The sequence below is a fragment of the Anopheles arabiensis genome, chromosome 3 (assembly GCF_016920715.1).
Source record: "Anopheles arabiensis isolate DONGOLA chromosome 3, AaraD3, whole genome shotgun sequence".
Taxonomy (NCBI): Eukaryota; Metazoa; Arthropoda; class Insecta; order Diptera; family Culicidae; genus Anopheles; species Anopheles arabiensis.
Window position 1 is genome coordinate 67,498,869 of NC_053518.1, and position 22,210 is coordinate 67,521,078.

At 44.3% G+C, this 22,210-nt stretch overlaps 2 protein-coding genes across 3 annotated transcripts; one reads left to right on the forward strand and one right to left on the reverse strand.

Annotated features, from left to right (window-relative positions):
* Positions 1-1,109: 1,109 nt before the first annotated feature.
* On the reverse strand, positions 1,110-10,407 carry LOC120903004 (peroxisome biogenesis factor 1). Its single transcript, XM_040312165.1, has 11 exons — positions 10,307-10,407; positions 10,085-10,224; positions 9,691-9,918; positions 9,481-9,595; positions 8,013-9,419; positions 4,296-4,554; positions 3,608-4,224; positions 3,183-3,541; positions 2,936-3,109; positions 1,510-1,613; positions 1,110-1,412 (listed from the first exon to the last, which is right to left on the reverse strand). The coding sequence occupies exons 2-11, from the start codon at positions 10,175-10,177 to the stop codon at positions 1,343-1,345; spliced, it is 3,426 nt and encodes a 1,141-aa protein (XP_040168099.1). The 5' UTR covers positions 10,178-10,224; positions 10,307-10,407; the 3' UTR covers positions 1,110-1,342.
* A 733-nt stretch (positions 10,408-11,140) lies between these two features.
* LOC120903090 (eukaryotic translation initiation factor 2-alpha kinase 1-like) lies at positions 11,141-13,902 on the forward strand. Of its 2 annotated transcripts, none has more exons than XM_040312307.1 (2): positions 11,141-11,344; positions 11,432-13,902. In XM_040312307.1, the coding sequence occupies exons 1-2, from the start codon at positions 11,257-11,259 to the stop codon at positions 13,465-13,467; spliced, it is 2,124 nt and encodes a 707-aa protein (XP_040168241.1). In that variant the 5' UTR covers positions 11,141-11,256; the 3' UTR covers positions 13,468-13,902. The 2 variants fall into 2 exon arrangements, with proteins under 2 accessions (XP_040168241.1, XP_040168242.1); XM_040312308.1 differs by having other exon boundaries at positions 11,435-13,902.
* The last annotated feature ends 8,308 nt before the right edge of the window (positions 13,903-22,210 follow it).

Below are 22,210 nucleotides of genomic sequence, written 5' to 3' on the forward strand. Positions count from 1 at the left end.
TCCATTATCGCCACATGGGCACTCATGGGCGCCCCTCGAGGGAGAGAGGACAGCTGTACGAACTGAAAGCATTTCAACGCTCGCCCAATGGCAGTGTCAAAAGCAATTTGTCCACCATTTAGCTATCATATTTGCCGGCATCTGATGGACTTTGGCAATGCTATGATACAGTACCGTTGGGTACTGCTGATCGTAGGCGCCCGGATTCGGTGCAAGGATAATATGATTAATGCTCATTTCGCGGAATGGACGTTGGTTCGATTTTGGGAGTTTTTTTTCACAATGGAAGAAGGGATGTTTGGTTTTTGCAAAATTTAAACTATAATCGTTTACCACTCCATTTTTGAAACCAAAATGGGAGTACTAAAGCATGATTTTACGATAAAATACTGTTGTTTATGACAATAATAATAAATTTGGTCAAATATTTCATCATACACATTTACGTCATACGTCATTACAATAATTAAACGGAAATTTTAAAACTTTTCATTTAACTTGTTTCAAAATTGTAACTTATTTCATTATTCCCAGTGTGTAAAATGTATTCATATGCAGCTGATAGTACTAATTAATTAACAGTGTGAAATATTTAAACACAAAGAAATGTTACTTATATATAGCTCTAAATTTAAATACAAATAAAATAGTTTTTTCGGAGTCTTTCAAATTAAAAACACTCATCAATATTACAAGATTAATATTAAGAACAGAATGTATAATAATTAGATGTTAAATAAATATCATAACAATGCCGCTTTAACTACTTACTTAACAGTCTTTTTAAAGCTCTCGGGTATCACGGCTCTTTGGGAAAACATGTTCAGCAATTAAATACGTCTAAATTCTTGAGTTTAGGAATAAATAAGTAAAACTATCTTTTACATCAATTGAAACAATAAGAATCTTCATAACATAATATGTTAATATGTAAAAAAAAGTGTACTGGTAGTCTAATAAGATTATTATTCATCCAGTTGCATGAAATATTTCAACAAAAGCAACGTCCTACTGCAAATTGAATTGATTGTGCTTTTTGAATTGTGCTCTTAAAAAAACTTTCAACAAATTTCTCAATATTCATTCCCGAAGGTACTGCGCATTGCTCATTGAGTTTTTACAAAATGCCAACTATTTTATTTTTTGTTTACAAAAAAGAAAAATCTCTTTATAAAAAAACAACAACCAAAATGCTCTCCGGTGTCTGTAAGACATAACGCAAAAACTCGGGCACAATCCCTCAAAAATTAAGAACGTTCGTACCATCGCCCACCACAAACCAAAACCGTACTTACGTGATAGTAAAACTAAGGATTATCGCTTTTTCTCTCCCGTTCACTCGTTATGCTAATGTAGCACGTTTAGCAACAAAATCCCGCGACGGTGGCTCTTTGTTAGTGAATCGTGCGTAGCTGTGGAAACAACAAAAAAGGGTGGAACAAAATGGTCCGATTTAGTAGGTAAGATGCCTTAGCGCGCGATGGCTTATGAGCGGTGAACGGCACTTACGTTTCCCTGTACTTGGCAATGTCCCGCGGCGAGAGTGACGGTCTCGTGCTACTAAACGCTTCGGCTAGATGGCGCTGGCTCACCGTTATCTGCTCAGGCACTTTCTACAACAACAAAAATGACGAGAAAACAAAATCATTAGGACCACCGGCAGACGATCAGGGTCCTATTCTTATGATCTTTCACACACAGGGAGAGTGTGTATGTTGTCGGAGTGGAACATTTTCATCAACGCCTCACAACCCAACATCGTAAGCATCACCAACGACGAAGACGACGGCAACGCTCATCATAATAATCGTTGAGAAATATTAAACTGCTAAAAAACGAACGTACGTACGAACCAGCAGCTAAGCACTGTCTTTATTTCTATCGCCCGGCTGCCACGCTACCGCTATCTTCACATATGCATTTACATAATCGGCAGCACATCATCGGCTTTACACCGCGCAACAGTGAAAGTGCAGCTGTACCAAGAAAAGACCACCAGCAGCAGGGGATATCATAAACCCCTTCCCCAAAACACGGTGTGTCACACCGCTGAACACGCTGGGAAAGAATGAACTCGAGAACAATCTCCTCAACACAAACAACTTCACCTGCGAGCTCCAACACATTACGCCCCACCAGAAACGCTCGGGACAGAATGATCCGTTTACACCAAGTTCACTTTGTCACAGGATATTAGGAGCCGCGCACAACGGTACGGACGCGACATCCAGAGCTAATATCACTTAGCTCGCGACACGGGAAACGCGGAAAAAGCGCTTATCTACGCGTTCGCGTTGCGAAAGTTTTGCCACGAACGTTGCGTTCCGCCCGCCACCGGAATGGATGGAAAGTAATTAAGCCTTCCTTACCGCACCAGCTGATTTTACTGATCCGACGTGGACGTGGCCTGACAAACACACACACAAAGTCAACGAAAAGAAGGCATCGCCCGTGCATCGCAAAAGTCGTTCCAAAGACGTTAGCGAATAATTAAAATCCTGTAATTAAACGCTACTCAGTTTCATGATTCCATTCTCGCTCACGAGAGAGCCGCCTTGCCCGTTTAGTTGGGATGTGGTTTTAGATAAGTAGACGTGGCATCAACTGTACGAACGGGGTTTGGTGCATTCTTGCTATTAAAAAGGGGCGCTGCTTCGGGTGTCGGTAATTATCATTCAGCGAATAAAACGCGGAACAAAACCGGCTAACGATTGCTGGCGTCGATAAAGAGAGAGATTTAGTTTCAATGACACATAATAATCAATAGGAAACCTTCCGATGCCTAGAGCGAGTTCTTACGTAAATTATTGGATTTGCATGATTTACAACAGTTTCCAAATTTCTGTCCTTTTTAACATCGTATTTTTTAGAGTACTATCCTCCTATTTGGTAAGAAAATCACGTAAAATCACGTAATCGTTTGGACTTTACTTACCTCTGGATCATTGCTAAGACACTCCTGCACCGCCAGCATGTTTGCCGTCGTTAAAATGCTTCTAATGTCCGCTCCGGTGTAGTATTCCGACTTTACTGCAAACTCGCGCAAATCAACGTCCTTGTCGAGCGTCAGCGATTTGCTGTGATTGCTAAAAATCTCCAACCGTGCAGTCTTTGCAAAGGAAAAAGCAAAAAAATACGTCACCAATTTGGGTGACAATCCTTTTATGACCACCTGCACTTACCACACCCGGCAGAGTGCATTCCACCAAACGATCGATACGCCCGGAGCGCAACAGAGCCGGATCGAGCAGCTCGGGCCGCGAGGTCGCCCCTATCACAGTCACGCCCTGCAGCCCCTCCACACCGTCCAGCTCCGTTAGCAGCTGATTCACGACCCGATCGGTCACACCGGTCGAATCGTGGCCACGGCGCGGCGCCAAGCTGTCAAACTCGTCGAAAAACAGCACACAAGGTTTGGCATTGCGTGCCCGATCGAACAGATTGCGCACATTTTCCTCACTCTGACCGATGTACTTCGCCAGCAGCTCGGGACCCTTCACCGAAATCATGCGCAGATTCCACGTTTTGGCCAATTTCGATACTGAAAGAAGATGACTTTATAAAATCAATCCATTTTCTACATCGAAACCAATTCTAAAGCACATACCAAGATACGTTTTACCCGTTCCGGGCGGCCCAAACAGCAGTATGCCGGCCTGATTCCGGAGCGGCGATGCTTCAAAAATCTTCGGAAAGCGGGTCGGCCACATCAGCACCTCCTGGAACACCTCGATCGCACCATCCAGGCCCGGCACTTTATCGCCCGGCACCTCATCGTCCTCCTCCTCCAGCTCGTCGGTCGCCTGCTGTTTGTGGTTCTCGATACCCACCAAACAGTACCGATTGGTGACGTCCAGCGCCTCCGACACCATCGCCTCCGTCACGAACGGGAACTTGCCGTCCTGCTTGTACGCGTAAAACACGGCCCGATCGACGAGCTGCACCAGGCTGCCGATGGCGTACCCTTCCGTTTGATTCGCGAGCCGCTTCCAATCGATGCGCCGGTCCAGCTTGCACTGCCGCTGGACGAACAGGCTTTTCAGGGCCGCTTCCCGATCCGCCTTGTCCAGGTTCGGCAGCTTGACGTGCTGCTGGAAGAGATGGTAGCCGCGGGACGAGTGCAACCGGCGGTTCAGGTTGGAAGAGCTGCTGATCGACGCGATGACCGCGATCGGATTGTTGCCGGTAAACTCTTCGATCTGCTTGCGAATCATGTCCGACACTCTGTTGGGGAGAGAAAAATGAGGATTTTAAAAACGAATTCGACCAACATTAAAGATCGGCGATGACCTTACTTATTGTGATATTCAGCATCGGGTGTGTTCTGATCGCCCGGCTGGTGGGCTAGCACGTCCAATCCGTCCATAAACAGCACCGCGGGACTGTGGAACATGCAGAGATAGAGAGCATGCCGCAGATCCTTCTGTATCGAGTCCGGTTTGCGGCCCTTGTGCTTGGCACAGTCGAACGTGGTCGAGAAACAGTAGAACGGCACTTCCGCCAGTCGTTTCAGTATGTTGTCGCACACCGTTTTCCTTCCACTCTGTGACGATCCTATAAGAAAAAAGGGGAATAGAATTAATAATTAATAATTAAAGCAAGAAAGCAATTAATTACAGGGGAACTACTTTCGAATTTTTCGCTACCGCCCACGAGCATTGTAGACCTTTGTTAATTCCAAACGCAAATCATCATCCTTCCCCAGCGTAATCATATACAATGGTGTGAATGGAAATACTGCTCCGGAAATTTGTGAATTATTCGCTAGGCGATTCCAAGACACATTCCACCGTGATGTCACCGATCCTGATTTAATCAGAACTGCACACCAGTTTGTGCCATCAACTAATGCTTTCTGGTTTTAAATGAAAACTCGATTAAGGACGCTATTACAGGCATTGTTGCGTCCATTTTTAAAAAGATGCTAATCCGTTCATTGTGCAAAATCTTCGACGCCTCGCTTCGTACAGGAGTATTTCCCGCGTCTTGAAAAGTCTCATGGCTGGTACCCATCCACAAAAAAGGCGATAAAACTGCTGCCTCCAACTATCGTGGAATCACTTCCCTCTGCGTCTGAGCTAAAGTCTTCGAGTTGCTCGTCTACGAACCGCTCCTAGCTAGTGTTTCGAATTATATAAGTCCAGCACAACACGCTTTCACACCCAAAAGATCCGCACCAGTAACCAGTACCACACCGCGTTAGATGCCCGTATGCAAGTCGATGCAATCTACACATACATCAAAGCGGCATTTGATTCAATCCCGCACTCAATCCTGCTCATAAAATAGGATATATTGGAGCTCCCCAGCTCGACTATGGCATGTTTGCTATCCTATCTTGGTGATCGCACTTACTCTGTAAGGATAGACATATATTCCTCTCGTCAGCTCAGGAATGCCCCAGGGAAGCAACCACGGATCACTGCTCTTCATTTTATATATGAACAACCTTTGACTCGCACTTCCTTCCCAATTGTCACCTGATGTATGCTGATGACACTTAACTGTTACTCCAAGTTCAAACTTCTAGCGACCGAGCAGGCCTACAAAGCATTTTGGACCCTTTCTGCGTGTGGTGCACAAGTAACTGCCTCGAGCTCAGCGTCGAAAAATGTACCACTATCATATTCAGCTGTTCACCCTGTTTAAACCCTGTTTCGAGCGGATGTATTTTGGAGCGTAAAGACTGTGTATACGACCTAGGAGGTCCGTCGGCTGAAAAATAACAAGGCACCCGGAACCGACGGAATTGCAGCCGAACTGGTCAAGAATGGAGGTGCACGACTAGAAAGCGAGATTCATCAAATTGTTACTGAGGTGTGGGATAGCGAATCGATGCCTTGTGATTGGGATCTCGGCATCATCTACGTCGAAGAGATAGTAGGAAACTATCAAAGAGGATTCCGAAACGGAAAATCAACCACTGATCAGATCTTCACCATGCGGCAGATCTTGGAGAAGATAGCTGAATACAGACATGACACATACCATCTCTTCATAGACTTTAAAGCCGCATATGATAGCATAGCCAGGGTAAAACTGTACGACGCTATGAGCTCATTTGGAATCCCGGCCAAACTGATAAGGCTAGTTAGAATGACTATGACCAACGTCACATGCCAGGTGAGGGTGGATGGAAAACTCTCAGGACCTTTTGCTTTTGTCTGCGCCAGCGGGACGGGCTTGCTTGTCTCTTATTCAACCTGGCGCTAGAGAGGGCCATCCGTGACTCGAGGGTGGAGACTACGGGAACCATCTTCTATAAGTCAACCCAGATCCTGGCATACGCTAATGATATAGACATCATTGGTCTGCGGCTCTCCTATCTAGCAGAAGCCTACCAAGGGATCGAGCAGGCGGCAGAGAGCCTCGGATTGCAGATAAATGAGGCAAAGACCAAACTGATGGTGGCAACATCAGCGGGCCCACCAACAAATAATCAGAATTAGATTCGTATGCGTGACGTGCAGATAGGTGAACGCACTTTTGAAGTCGTCCCACAATTCACCTATCTTGGGTCAAAGGTCAGCAACGACAACAGCATGGAAGCTGAGTTGCGCGCAAGGATGTTGATTGCCAACCGATCATTCTACAGCCTGAAAAATCAGTTCACCTCAAAGAACCTGTCGCGACGGACGAAGCTGGGACTATATAGTACCTATATAGTACCAGTACTCACATACGCCTCTGAGACATGGACACGACAAATCTGACGAAACCCTCTTAGCCGCGTTCGAGAGGAAGATGCTCAGAAGGATAATTGGCCCCGTATGTGTGGAAGGACAATGGAGGAGCCGCTATAATGACGAGCTATACGAGATGTACGGCGACCTCACTGTCATACAGCGTATAAAGCTCGCCAGGCTCCGGTGGGCTGGCCATGTTATACGCATGGAAACGGACGACCCAGCCCGTAAAGTCTTTTTAGGCCGTCCACAAGGACAGAGGAGGCGTGGTAGGCCCAAATTGAGGTGGCAAGATGGCGTGGAGGCGTCCGCCATTAAGGCCGGGATAACGGACTGGCAGACGAAGGCGCGAGACCGTGAGCGGTTTCGGACACTCCTGAGGCAGGCCAAGACCGCAAAGCGGTTGTAGTGCCGGATAAGTAAGTAAGTATACGACCTAGGAATGTTTCTTGATAGAAAACTTAATTTCGACAAACATTTAGAACATGTTATATCTAGAGACAATCAGCTAGTAGGCCTATTTACACAGCTAACTAAAGAACTAAGCGACCAACCGGCCTGTTAAAATATTAACGGTCGATTCGCTGGCACTGTGTTATTTTTTGTGATTCCCGAAAAAGGGCGACACAGACAATATTTAGTGAGGTCAACGTCTACCACTGATCGGTTTGAGCATTCCTGAAGGAACCCGATCTAGGTTAAGCGAAAGATGCAAGGACACTCTTTCGTCAAAGCCCAAGACATGTGACGGTTTTTAGCGTCTCTTGAGAAAATATAAATAATGAGACAGTTTAAAAACGCTTGTTTTTACTTAAATATTAATTACCAACTGGCGAAAGAAAGAACCCTGTTGCAGGGCCTGAATATGCCTCAGTTATCTGGTGGCCCACCGCATCCCGTCAACTGGCGCGTATCTGCCACGCTTTGCGCCGATGGACTCGCTGTGCTCTGCTTGGAATTGAGTCCCTCGAAGAACGCCACCGTAACGCACAAAGTGCTTTTATAGTCGATCTGCTAAACTTCCGTATCAATTCTCCCATTCTTCGATCTAAAATAAACTTATACGCTTCAACTAAAACACTTCGTCCCTGCGATCTTATCGTCATCGAGGACCGTCGTACACGCTTTGGTCGTTTAGATCCGTTCTACCGTATGTGCAATGAGTTTAACTCGGTTTGCTCTCTATATGAACCCGGTATGTCCCGTAACTGCTTCCTAAGACTCGTGCGCCTCTTGCGCAGCTCTCTTATGTAATTACTCAAAATTATTGTAAATATTGTAAATGTGTTGCGGTATAAAATAAATGAAATACATGATTGCTCTCACCTGCAATGAACATATTGCACTGCTGCGGCACCTTACACCGTGCATCCAAGCAAAGTGCGTACTTGAGCCGATCGGTACACTCCTCCACGATGCGTTCAATCTTTTCGATCTTCACCAGCTTACATTCCTCAACCTGTTCCGCGTCCTTAAGCGCCGCCGGTTTCTTCTTGCTCCCATCCACATCCGAGTACCCTGCTACCGGTTTCACCTCACCGGTACAGCAAATCTTGCTGTGCCGCAGTATCGTACTGTTGATCAAGCAGTACTTTAACGCCGGTGGCTGCAGCTTTAACGTAAGATAGTACTCCGGCAGCTTAAACAGCTGCTCCTGGTTCAGCAGCAACGCATGGATCTTCGAGTTGTGCAGCACAAACTGTTTAAACTTCTCCACAATGTCCTCCTCAATGATCGGCGCTACTTTCGTCGCCGGCAGCAGCTCAATCCGATCCACTATGTTGAGCGCGTTGCGAATGGGTTTGAGCGTTACCTTCTCGCCGTGATTTATTTCCAGCTGCTCCATCAACCGGTCGTTTATTTCCACCGTCGGGTAAGCATTTTTAGGGAACCGTTCACCATCCACCGCCAGCCGCACGTTCACGTAGTACTCCCGATTGTCGTTCGTCGTTAGCAGGAACGGTTTATTAATGTCCATCGTCGCGGGCACGTTCTCCTTCGTTGTGTGTATGTCGCACAGCTGCGTCGTACTGCGCCGACTGTTCCACACGCCCCGGATCACCCGAAACTCGTACACTTTCGCCACATTCTGGCCGAGCGTTTCGATCAGCCCATCGAGGTGAACCGTTTTGCTCGGCTCTCGCTTCGGGCTGTCGATGGGGCTCGATACCTGCTCCTTCGGGGAAGCAGCAGGTGTTTCATACGCCATAAAATTCGCCATCGATTTGCTCGTCTGCAGCCGATTCAGGTGGCGTTCGAGGTCTTTTTCGAAGGAAGAATTGCGCACCGCCGTTTGGGCGCTCATGCCGGCCACCGAACCGGACGATGAATTACTTCCACTGGTGGAGGATCGTTGAAGCGAGTTTTTGGGTGGCAGGCCCGGAAGGATTCCATTCTCCTTATTGCCTTCGAGCGTTTTCTGCCACGACATTGGCCGCTTTTTGACACTTTCCGCCGCGGACAGTATGCCGGGATCGTGTGAAGGGGCGGTGCTGGAAAGCGTGGTCCCTGCCAGACCGTTCTCTAAGGCGCTGATGTACTCGCTCGACTTTTTGCGCTCCAGGTTGCGCTGCCGGACGAGTTCCGCGATGTTGAGGTTGGTGTTGCTGCGCGTAAGCTTCGGTATTTCCGGCTTGGGGGTGTTGTTCAGCCCGGGAAGCTTTTTGTACGGTTCCACCACCAGCTCGGTATCGTTTTCCAACCGGCCAAAGGGCAGCGTGGGAATTATGAATTCTGTAAATAAAATTCATTATAAGTAACATCTTCCTGAGAAATTGTTTAACAATTTTCTTACTTATTTTGATTTTAATGCTTATTGAGTCATTGATCCACACAACCAGATTCTGTCCTTTCGTGACTATCCTCGTTTGATCGAGCAGAATTGATTGAATGCGGCTGCTGCTGATTTGCTGAAAAAACACCAAAAACAAACCTCTTTAAAACCGTCGCATTCCTAAACGCGGAAGGGCGACACCAACCGACCAACACACACACCCACACTTACCAACATTTCCCAGTCCTTTTCGCTCGCGGCGCTCACCTCAACCCGCTTCAACGATCGCACATCCATGATCATCGCCACCATCACGGCGTCGTCCTCCTTCAGGTCCATCGAGCGGGCCACCTGCGCGTTGATGCCGATATGGTTCTCGGCCAGCCCGCCACCCCCGTACGGGGCCCACGACACGTAGTACGTGTCGATGCGATGCGTCAGACAGAGACACCCGTTTTTCTAAAAATAAACCCAACATACCAGCGCCCCGGCCACGGCCCCCACACGCGGGACACCACCATTATGAAAGATAGTTTATTAGCAATAATTGAGGAATGTTTTCGGGGGTAAGACCCTTAGAAAGGCATGAACCATACGTACTTGGCAGTATCCTTTTGTTACTTACATAGCTCGAAAGCATCCGGTAGTAGCTGTCCGGTAGCGTGACATAATTGTTTCGGAACGGCGAATAGGAAACGGTCAACGATCGACGGAACATTTCTCGCAGCGGACGGAGCGGCACACCCGGCGTCGGTTCTGTTTACACTGAAATTAACACGAAACAGAATGCGAGGTGTGACCTTTGAACCTTTTTTTTTCGCCACTACCACAACCACCATGTACTAACCTAACGAAATTTATGCCGTGTAATGGAAAAACTCGTAAATAGAAAACCGATAACTTATCGCGGCATTTGTTTTGAACCCGCACGGACAGCTGATGGGGAACTGTCACTTGCGCCCAAAGAGCATTTTCGTGCAGCCAGTTCTGTCAAACACCCCGATTTGACGTTTAGTCGAATTAGTAGGGTTTTTATTTACAGTCTTTCCCCGAGTTACGCGAATAATGCGTTACGGAGACATTCGCGTAACTCGGTTTTTGGCGTAAGTCGAATATCACGTTTTACAGCCAATATATAGTTAATTAGTAATGATTTTTCATAGAATTTAGTTTATTTATGTGATTTATATCTCATTGCATGTAATTCGTGTGGAAAATAAGTTTGTTTCTGTCTTGTTAGTTATATTAAACTTTTGGAAAAATTGCATGTTTTTTTCATTTAACAATTAATGGAGATAATTGTAATGATTTGAAAAATAAACTGTCAAAAATAAAAATTCGCGCCACTCGAATTCGCGTAACTTGAGTGTCGCGTAACTCGGGAAAAGACTGTATTTTAATTCTTCTTTATACGGACGTCACAAGAAGCGTAAACTTTGGCGTAAACTGGATTTCAGCCATACAACCCTGAAATCTTTTGACAGGAAGTTTACGCTCTCCCATACAAATCAAGCGTAAACTTTTTGAGTTTACGCCTCGTTTGACGTCCGTATTAGACAATTAAACCGAATTCGGAAATAACAAAAATAAAATATTAAATCCCAAACAAACTGTCCTGCACATAAAGTAACCCCTACGAACCCTGCCTGCACTGTCCCGTTTTGACGTGACTTTGTTTTGGTTTTTCCGTAGCGTGAATGTCGTGAATGTTTCTGCCCTAAAAGTTGCCGTGTGTTTTTGTAAGTAAAAAGTACACAAAAAGTTACCCCTCCCGTTTACGATACCGCCCTCAAGAATATGGTCATCTTGACGATGGATTCCGAGGACGATGAAGATCTGGACATCGATTGGAACAACATTGAAACGATCAAAAAGTTCGACTCAGGTAACCTTCGGCCTGAAGGTTTCAGTATTTCTGCAGAATATTCTAGAAAATGCTCGAACTTATACGAATTTTGTACCGTTTATCTAGCAGGCTCCACGAATCTACTGTCCATCGTGACGCGAACCACTGCCGAGCTGCACAGCAATGAGCGTTCGCTGCAGACGCGCATTGCCACGAAAGCGTCCGCGCCGGTCAGCCTGCTGGTGGAGAGCCTGCTGCAGCAGCTCTGTGCCCTGCTCGAGCCGGATGCGGAGCGGTCGCGCGTTCTCTACAAAACCATCTGCGACCGGTTGCATGCGGTCAATCTGATTGACGAAACGTACACGATGGGCGAGTTCGAGATGATGCGCAGCCAGTACCAGAAGGCGCTGTACCATCTCGTTAGCATAGCGCGGGGGCGCGACCTGCCCGTTGTGCTGCCGGATTTGCAAGAGTATTGGCCACTGCCGGCGGGGCTGGAGTGGTCCCGGTACTATCGGGAGTTTGAGGAGCTGTCGTTCATTGCCGGTGGAGGGTTTGGTAAGGTTTACCGGTCTCGCAACAAGCTGGACGATATTGTGTACGCGGTGAAGAAGGTTACGATCCGATCGACCACGATCAAGAACGTGCTGGTACATCTGGCGGAGGTGAAAACGTTGGCGAGCTTGAATCACATCAACATCGTACCGTACAAAGCGGCGTGGCTCGAGCCGCTAATGTCCCCGGGGAAGAACAGCGTTAACAGTGCGTCGACAATGGATGAAGCGGATGGATCAGGCTCTTCGGAGGAAGAGGAGGAGGATGAGGATGGAGAGGGAACACGTGATATAAGTGACTCGTTGCGCCGACCCGAGCACGATTCGGACGAGTTTAGCATCCTGTTCGAAAGGAGCAACGGTGAGGAACAGCAGGAGCAGGAGAGCAGCGAAGAGGCACGAAACCAAATAGCGGAAGTTGAGGAAACATCGAGAAGTGTCGTCAGCATTGAAGAGTCCCAGGCACACATTAATCTGAAGTGGGCCACACTGTACATTCAGATGACGCTGTGCCACTTGACACTGCGCGAATGGCTCGATCAGCGCAACGCTACCGACAACTTTACCCAATTCTATTCCGATTTCTTGCACAACCGCTTGCACAACGAGCTGGGCATTGTGAACTCAATCCCGCGGAATTCGTTCTGTCGCCAAAGCTCACAGATTTCCGACACGACCAACACCGACAGTGTGCTGTTCGATAGAGAATCGCCAGTCCGCCGCAATTCGGAACCCTCCAAAGATGACTCGCTAACCGATGGGCACGTGCAGCACCTTGACATCGTGATCGACGTCTTCCAGCAGCTGCTCAATGGGCTAAACTACATTCACTCCCGCGGCATCGTTCACCACGACATAAAACCGAGCAACATTTTCGTAAGCCTTTCGCACCACGACTCCAAGCTGTGCATCCAGCTGGGCGATTTCGGCCTAGCTTGCCCCCTGCAAAGCTCCCACGTTGGCGTTGGCTTCGGTACACCGCTCTACGCCGCACCGGAACAGCTTGCCGGGCAATGCGACCCAAAGTCGGACATCTACTCGCTTGGCATCATACTGCTCGAACTGCTCGTACCGTTCTCCACCGACATGGAGCGGGCGGAAACGATCAAACAAGTACGGCGCGGCATATTTCCACCCGATTTGGATCGTGACTTTATCGCGCTGCTGAAGAGCTTGCTACAGTTGCAGCCCGCCAAACGGCCCGGCATGCAGGATCTGGTCGAAGCGGTCAATCGGATTCGAATCAATCGCGATCGGGTGATTTCGGAGCTGCGCCGCAGCTTGTCGCTGCGGGAGGAGGAGATCGCCTGTTTGCGCACGCAGATCGACGAGCAGCAGCGTGCTCAGCACGAGACGGAAGAGGAGCGGACGCTGCTGGAGCAGCGTACCACGCGGTCGCTGATCGTGAAGGAGCAGGAGCTGATCTACATGAGCATGGAGATGCAGAACAAGGAGATTCAGCTGCGCAGCAAAGACATGGAGCTGCGCAGCAAGGACGAGGAGATCAAGAAGCTGAAGGAGATGCTTCGCTCGTACCAGGAGCGGGAAGAGAAGGCACAACACCAACAGCAACAGCAGGAGCTACAAGATGTGAGCAAACGACCGTAAGCGACCTTGCCTTCATCCTACTTTTACGGTTGCGACGGTAACAGTAGCTCACTGGGATATTTAAGCAATGGGAAGTTTCGTTAAATTATTAGTGTGCCCAAGCGTCCTATAGGCAAAAGAAGACTTACTTTTAGTTTAAGGTAGGCATGTGTGATACGGATGCGTCAATAAATTGCTCATTCAAACAATTTTTCAATACTGTTCGTTACAAAAGGATGAATCATCCTACTTAGTAGTTCTCAAATTTGGCTCTATCCAGCCCCCACTTTAGAGTATCAGATTTTGCTACTGCTCTAGCGAATAATAAGGGAAAATTTTAAAGCAAGTAATTTTGAAATGCTCCTGAAAACTGTCCAAACTACCAATAGTACACAAAGTTTCCAATAAATCATATAATACTTAAGCGCCTAGTTTCAAGACTGGGTTAACTTTAAACTGTTTTAGTTTTCAATTTGCTTCTATCTGAATGTACCATTGTTTTGATGATCATTAAACCTAAATTGCTTCTAAATAATGTAAAAAAGAAGAAGGGTGACTCTTAATTCTATTGTGATTCTTAAGCTTTTTTAGTGATCATTTTGTTTCTTGATTGTTATACTAACTGTATGAAATAGTACCTAGGAATTCGCGTCCAATATTTTTTTCAATAACCGCTGCCAAGTCAATGATCTTCAGAATTAATTTGCAAACGACGATTCGATTTTATGCTTGTGTTTTTAAATTCTTGCTTTGATGACGTTGTATCCACCTACCGCTCCAACAGTTCCGAACAATCATTCAAACCATTCTTCGACTGTTTCAACCATTCTGACCATACCAAAAAATCCGTTGAAAACAGTTCACAGTTCAACACAGTTTTTCACTGCTGTTTTTGTGTTTGGAGCGCATCAACGGCTCCGGAACTGGCTCTAAGTTTTGCCCGGAACCGGCTTCAGACTAACGGTTCAATGGAGACGGTATTGTATGATAGCGTTAAAAAACGATTCTATTTTTTAGCAAGTGTGGGAGCTAACTACTTAAGTAAGTAAGTAAGTAAGGGAGCTAACACCCAATGTGATTGTAGTAATGACGTGCATGACATTGTGTAACATTCGTTGGTCCCGTCTCACTTATTAAACTTCGCCCCGATGAGATCACCCGCACTCAGGATATGCAACTGTATAGTTCAACTGTCTGCGAACTTTGTGACTGAAAGAGTCAAATTCTACAAAAATGTTCGTATAGATTCACGCAAAGAGCCGAATTGTTAAGCCAAGCGTAAAAATGTGTTAAAGTTCTATGAAATATATGAACTGTTAAGAACCGATATCAAAGAGCCGCATGCGGCTCGCGAGCCGTACTTTGCCGATCGCTGGTATTGTTTATTAGTAATGTTCCAAACATATCGTTTTTTTTTTCATAAATTCCTTATATATGATTATGATTTACTCGGCTATTTACCGGCCGATTTGAGCGTCCGACCCCTCAAAAGAAAGATCGTGAGGCTACAATATATTTCAGTGCCCGAAGGGTTGCGAAAACTACAGACCGAGCTATTAAATCGAATACTACTTTTAGTATTTTACTAAAACTCAAGGCCTCTTCTCCTAATATACGACGTAAACATCCTACGCAGACATGCCTGCCTATACAGGCTTTCGAGAATTTATTCAGTACCACGCATCCGAATTGTCAGCCCTTGCAACGGAGACGACTTTGAGTTGACGACTGTACCATTGGACCGCTCCTTAACTTAAGTACCTTCTGTATTTTCCAACGGATTTTCTCGTTTGAAACTTCAGTGAAAAGGTATTGTTTTGGTGTACTGTGTTAAAACCGGCTCCGACATTGTTTGGGGCCGGTCGGAGCCGTTTTGGCCATCATTACTAAATTCCGACCTTTCCAACATTTCGACCATTTCAATCGTAATTTCGAGATGTTCCGTATTGTTAATAACTTATTCTATGACTTTTAAGGAATCAAAGAAGCTATGAACTATCGTCTTTGATGGGATAAAACATTGCTAGGACTTCACTACTATACGCTAGTTATTTTATAACTAAGATGTTATCAGCATTATGTCATTATTGTCTTTCAAAAAAATCTATTTTGTGCACTATTTAATTAGGCCTCAGTTTAATACATTCCTGCGGCCCCCTTCATTGATGTGTAATTCAGAGTGGAGACATTGATCTAGACATAGAAATTGAAAAAATGAAAAAATAAATTAAAGGAAATCAGTTACCTTTGATTATTAACTAGTTCCAGTAACTAATTATTAGTATCTATTAGTTCTCTAGTTATTAGCAATATTAGTTATTATTAATCTTATCAGTAATTGTCATCACGATTTTGATGATGATGCTAAGATTTTTTCTTTATATATGAAAATTTCAACTAGAAAAAAAATATATAAGAAAGAGTCAACACAGGTTTGAGACATGCGCGCGTACAAGTGGACATTCGGGATCTATTAGGAGGAATGTACGGTTTACACACGGTCTGGGAGGCCACAACAGGATTCACGCATTGATGATTGTAATTGGCCAATTCCAGATACATTAGGTTCACCTGCTTTGGAAGGTAGTGCCCTGGAGCCAACCATTGGCACTAGTGGAACTGGCCATATGCGTGTCGCAGTCGTGTTGCAATAGTTGGTTCTTGGCGAGCTACATAAAGGATGAAAGAGAATGTCATTATATTCGATGGATAAGACCCATTTTTCCTTGATGGAACTATGTTGGTCGTCTTGGGTCTATGACTCGGACAATTCGTCTGAGAGTTTTCTGATGCCACCATTGCTCTTTTTTTTTCGTTACCCTATTACAGTAAAATTAGTTTATAAATACCTTCGTCTTTCTCAAACCTATGTTGGGGTAAGTGGTGAGACTTATCATCATAATCTAAACGACGGATTAAAATATAGCAAATGATTAAAAGTAACTTGCAAAGATAATTGGTTAGGTTAATTGGTTAAATAGCACCAATGTGGCTATAGCACCAATTATGGCTATAGCGAACAATATTTTGGCTCTAAAACTCTCTATTTCCATTCTAAAACCACGGAAAGATTTTTCATTTCAAATATGAACATTTTAACACATTTGTGCTTTATTAGTTCCGTATTGCTCACTTCCGTTTGTTAAATATCACCCTTTTGAAAATGTGTTGTTAAGATATTTGGTATCTCTTATCATTTTGCTAAGAGCAGCACTGTAGGATCAAAATCATCATTTTGTTATAATATTTATTATTATTATCATTATTCTATTTATTAACCTTTGGTGTAAATATCCACGAGTTTTGGCCTACAGATACATTTGGTACAGCTATGGCGAATTGCTAGGAACGCTATAGCCATAATTGGTACCTTGAGAAGCAATTTTGAATTGAATTTGTCGAGTATTTTGATAAATACTGAATGATAATAAAAAATGCCCTCGTGTTCTACACAGTGTAGACAACAAGAAAACATAAAGACTTTTGTCCTTTTTCTCAGTATTTATTTTTACAAGGGTAAAATATGTATCTTGATGACATATTATAGCCATAATTGGTATACTTACCCTACCAAAAACATAGAAAGAGTAGCTAGTAAGATTAACCAGCTACAAGTAACTGATCGTCGCATGAAGCTGTCACAAATAAACAATAAAAATAATTAGATCTAAATAACTTATTACAACTAATTGGTCGTCGGAGTGAAATGTTATTCCTTGAAAAGGACAAGGACAACTAGTTACTCTGATATATCACTTGGTACTTATTCATAGCCGGTCTGGTGGTACAGTCGTCAACTCGTACGACGTAACAACATGCCCGTCATGGGTTCAAGTTCCGAATAGACCGTGCCCCCATACGAAGGACTGACTACCCTGCTATGGTAACAATAAGTCACTGAAAGCCAAGCTCACTTTACTAGTAAGTACAGGCAGGCTTTTACCGACAGCAGTCGTTGTGCCAAAGAAGAAGAAGAAGAAGACTTATTCATAGCAGGTTGTTTTACCAATTGCAATAACACTTTACCATCTCAACGAGGATCCACTACGATTTCGACTCCAACCCAAAATCGAATTATACCCTTCAATTCCAAACGAGTTCCGATGATTATGTATTAACGAATCTTCATGAATCTGGATACATCTGAATTCGTTCGGACTCCTCGGAGTCACCTAGACTCAATCGGACTCAACCGAATTCGTTCGAAAAGATCCAACATCTGCAAGATTGAAAGGTCCAAATTTCAGATTCAATTAGGAAATCTTTTCAACCTCCCTCTGGTTCCAGAACTAGTGTAGGCTACAGTTATAGCACAAGGCACAAACATTCAATAAATCAATTATTGAGGAAAAAAATGTTGTTTATTGTACAAGCTCTTCTAAAAGAAAAACACTCACTATCAAAGAAGATTTCAATCAATTTCAAAGCTGCACCGATTTCAAACTCTCCCAATAAACTGCACCCAATCGACCAAAGTCAGTGGCCCCATTTTCACCGAAAACTCCGCCAGAAAATCCGAAACAAAAATCAAACGCAACCAACGTTCAACAGAAATTAGTTGCCATCATTTTTTACGACTGCAAATTGTTCCAAACGACTCCGAATCAAAGTGTTTCTGGAGATGATCGTTTACGAACTCGGGCGGAGGGGGACCCTATCCCATCAAATCATTTTGTGTGCGTGATCTCTTCCCCAAAAAAATTAAGGGCACCGCACGCACACGTTGGGTGACTGGAAAGCCATCGGACGGCGCGGCTACTAACAGCTGCCCCCCGGTATTAGAATCATCTGGCGCCGTTAGTAATTGATTTTATCACCTCATATATTCGCTGTTCACGGCTGCAGTTTTTGCGCCTTTCAAATTACTGACCGATCTTGCCGAAAGACTCCCCTCTCTCTCTCGCGCGCGCTCTGTCTTTTTTATACGATCGCCCGTAATCGATCACGGTCGCTAATCGAGCCTGTCGCCGGCGGCTATTAACGTAAAATATCACTTGCCTACCGTAATACCGTCAAATGTCTATCATTTGGTGCAATCATTTCGATTGGACGCTCGTTCCGGCGACAGGATTGCTCGGCACTTGCCGTTGCATTTACATAACGATTGGAGCGGTTTTGGGGCTGAAAATTAGGAAGCTGCAACATGACGAACATCCCTAAAGGATCGGGCTGCAGTCAGCCACCACCAAGGGACGATCGTTCTCCATTGATCGGCCGAATTTGGGGACGAGCAAAACAGATTCAGCACCGACCAACCAGCAGGCAAGCTTGCTTCCTATTAAGAGCAATTATATCCTGCAGCAGCGTTTCGATCTCTTTTCTTCACCGCTTGTCACAAAACCTGTCATGCTGTCGTTGGAAAATTGCCCTTCTGGCTAAAGCCTGCACTCTGTACCGCGCGGCCTATGGATGTAGATGTCAGTAAATTGGGCCGTTTGGGTGTCAGAGGTTTGCAGTCCCGGCCTGGCCTGGCGGACAACACCGCCAGCCGGACCTGCCTTAAGCAGATCACATTAGATTCAATTATCCTATTGAAAGGGACGAGTTGACACGGCCGAAGCGACGAACCCATTGTGCGTCGACGGATTGAGCCCTACTGCACACTGTCTCTCTGTCTGTCTGTCTCGCTTTCTGTGTGACATTCACACTTGCCGCCCTGTTGCTGATAAGCGGAAGTGAAGTGGGGGCAAAGGGGTTAAGAAAAATCGAGGCCAATTACCAGGTGGCCGCTAAGGAGTGCAATCATGCAAGGCAAGGTGGCTCGCGCAAGTGCAAAAGGTGGAAAAACACAAAAGGACGTCCCGGAACCGTTCCTTCCAAGGACCAAGGATGGTTGCAGGCTGCAGCAGCACGCACGCACCCATGCGTTGATCGTTGCTGAGGCACTCGTCGAGCCTGTCTTACTGTTTCGCACTTACAGTAATTAATGAATTATTTTTTTGTACGGACCAGCCCTTTGTGCTCGAAATTCAAATAGAGCTTTTAAAACGGAAATTGGAATGAGAAGAACGAGAGTGTACGAAACCGCACCCGAAGACGCAGGATGGAATTATATCATCACTGGCATTTACGAGCGGCGCTTTTTTTAGGTGTTTTTGCTGTCGATTTGTAAAAGTGCACACCGAGCAAGGCTGCACCTGACCGATCACGGTCTCGTTATCCCTGTCGGGTGACAAATGTCGTGTGCTAGCACTATTTGTTCGAGAGGTGCAAAGCGGAATGATTTGTTGGTGCATCCAAGTGAAAGGTGGTCTCGATCGGTGTAAAATGGGGAATAGGGGTTTGTTTCGATTTTGAGTGTGAAATAGTTTTCTACGTGCATTAATCAATAAGCATGCGATATTGTGGCAGTTTGCAATACCCATGGCAGTTTGCTACCTTTTTTAATCATTTTGAAAACAATATTTGGAATATTAAAAAGTATGTTAGTACAGAAAAAGCGTTATTTTGATATTAATTACAATATTGAACATGTATCCCTTTGAGTGAAGTAAGATATCACCGTAGAAAATTAGTAATTAAGCAAGAGTTTAGGCATGGATCTGATAGCTTATTCATGCTATTGGTCGTTCGGTATTGGTGGTTCTGTTCTGTCGGTCCTGTAAGTTTGCCTATTTCAATTCCTCCTAGGTATCTGCTTTGGCTTTTATTCATATTAATTAAGATGACTAATTATGACCTTTTAAGTCACTTGGTCGTTGAGACACTTGGCATGACCGTTGTGAATTCAATCTGAATACGAAGAACATCAAATTTGAGTTTTATTTGATGTACATGACATGTACACAGTGAGTAAAAGCGTTTGTGTGGGTTACATGCTGCAAATTAATCTAAGATTTTGGCTCAGCACAAAGAGTTGAAATGAATATTTTCATTATTTACTCTTCTGTTATTTGAATCCTAAAAGAGTGGCAAGTCGCTAGGTGGTGCAAAGTGTGAGGGAATTGAATATAATCCAAAAAATGTTTCACCACTCGACTCTTGTGAGAGTTCAATTTCAAAATAGAGAGCGAGTGAGAGAGTGAGTTGCTAGTTGAGCTAAAAAAGAGTAGAGTGAAGCGTTATTGCTAAATTAATCTTAAAAGTGTAAGTTAGAGGCTCAAAGATCTTTCTTATCTGGTTAAACTTACTGAAAGGAGGTTTCAGATAAAGGACTGACTGATGCTGAACTGTTACTAACTGCAATAATAGTTTAGCTTTCAGTTCTAAGCTTAATATTGGCACACATTGCATTATCTTAAACAAAAATAATCTAAGTTTGAATGATGTCATGATCTCAGAGATATTTTTGCTCAAAATATTATAATTGTTGCAAAATATCAAATACATTGAAATGGCTTCAATTGAATACTTTAGACATGCTAATCCTAAATCTCCCTCAGAGCAACCTTATACTGCATGCAGTGGATTCCCTGAATACGAAACACCTTTGAGTACAACTTTTAAAATACTTTAACAACTTTGCAATACTAAAAAAATCCCTAATATCACTCCAGAATTATGGAGTAGAATAAATTTTAAATTTGCTTCAAAGTTCGTAATTAATCATCTAGTACAGGGGTCTAAAACATTCAGCTCACGGGCCGCAATGCTTCGAAACAAACTATTTTGAGGGCTATTTGACGTTAACTTTAACTGACGGGTGAACGATTAAATCTCGTTTCAATAACAAAATACTATCGAGACTTTTACAGCCTCGTATTATTAAAGCTTAATTATCGTCTAAGAAAAGAAACAAAAAAATTATTTAGAAAAGTAAAGACAATATAATATTTACTTTAATCTTTATAAAGTCATCGTGGGCCGCATTGTAAGCTCTCGAGGGCCGCATGTGACCCACGGGCCGTAGTTTGGAGACCCCCGTTCTAGTACACCGCATGAGAAAGAAATTGGTGTACATTTACAACATATTGTGCACGAATGAAATCAAACATAATTCCATGGATAGGAAATACATAATAGTGGTTAATGCTGCTCTACAATCTGTTAGAGTATTAAAACCTACAGTTGTTGTCCTAAAAACGGTCCTTTTCTTCATAAATATTAAATATTTCAAGGTGGACATAAGGCAAAACCTGATCCTGACAAACGAAACCCAAAAGGATCATGCTAATCAGATACATCTTACAAATCTAAGGCATCTATATTAAAAGCCAAGAATCATGCAATATAATGGATCGCCTAGAAAACAAAAATCCTTTTATTTTTCTCTCATACAAAACACGCAATAAGGTCCATAATGAGATTCAGTTGAGACTTTCTCCAAACGGTTGACGACAGGTGAAAGCGCGCAATCTGGCGTTTTGTAAAGAAAAAAGCAGCAACACAGAACAATCCCTAAAGCCTGTGAGTTATCATCTACCCCCAAAATAATACGATCCTTTAGTGTAAATAACAATCGTTAGGATCTTCTCCCCTCCGTAGTGCTTGTGCCAAGAAGACGAAGCAAAGAAAAAAAAAACGCGTTGATTGTACCGGCTAATCTCGAAAGCCTATAAATACAGCCTGACCTAGGCACTGCGGCACATCTACACGAAAAAATGAAGACTAAAAAAACCACACACACACACTTAAGTATAATAAAAATTAACGTTAAATTCCTCACGTCCGCCGGCCGAAAACGGAAAGGCAGCAACGTTCAATCAACCAACACACTAGCGCCAAAACGAACACAAAAAAGGTCAACAGCACAAAGTGGAAACGGAACAGAGAAGACAACGCACACAACACAACAGCAGACGGACGGATTCGATTTCTTGTCGGT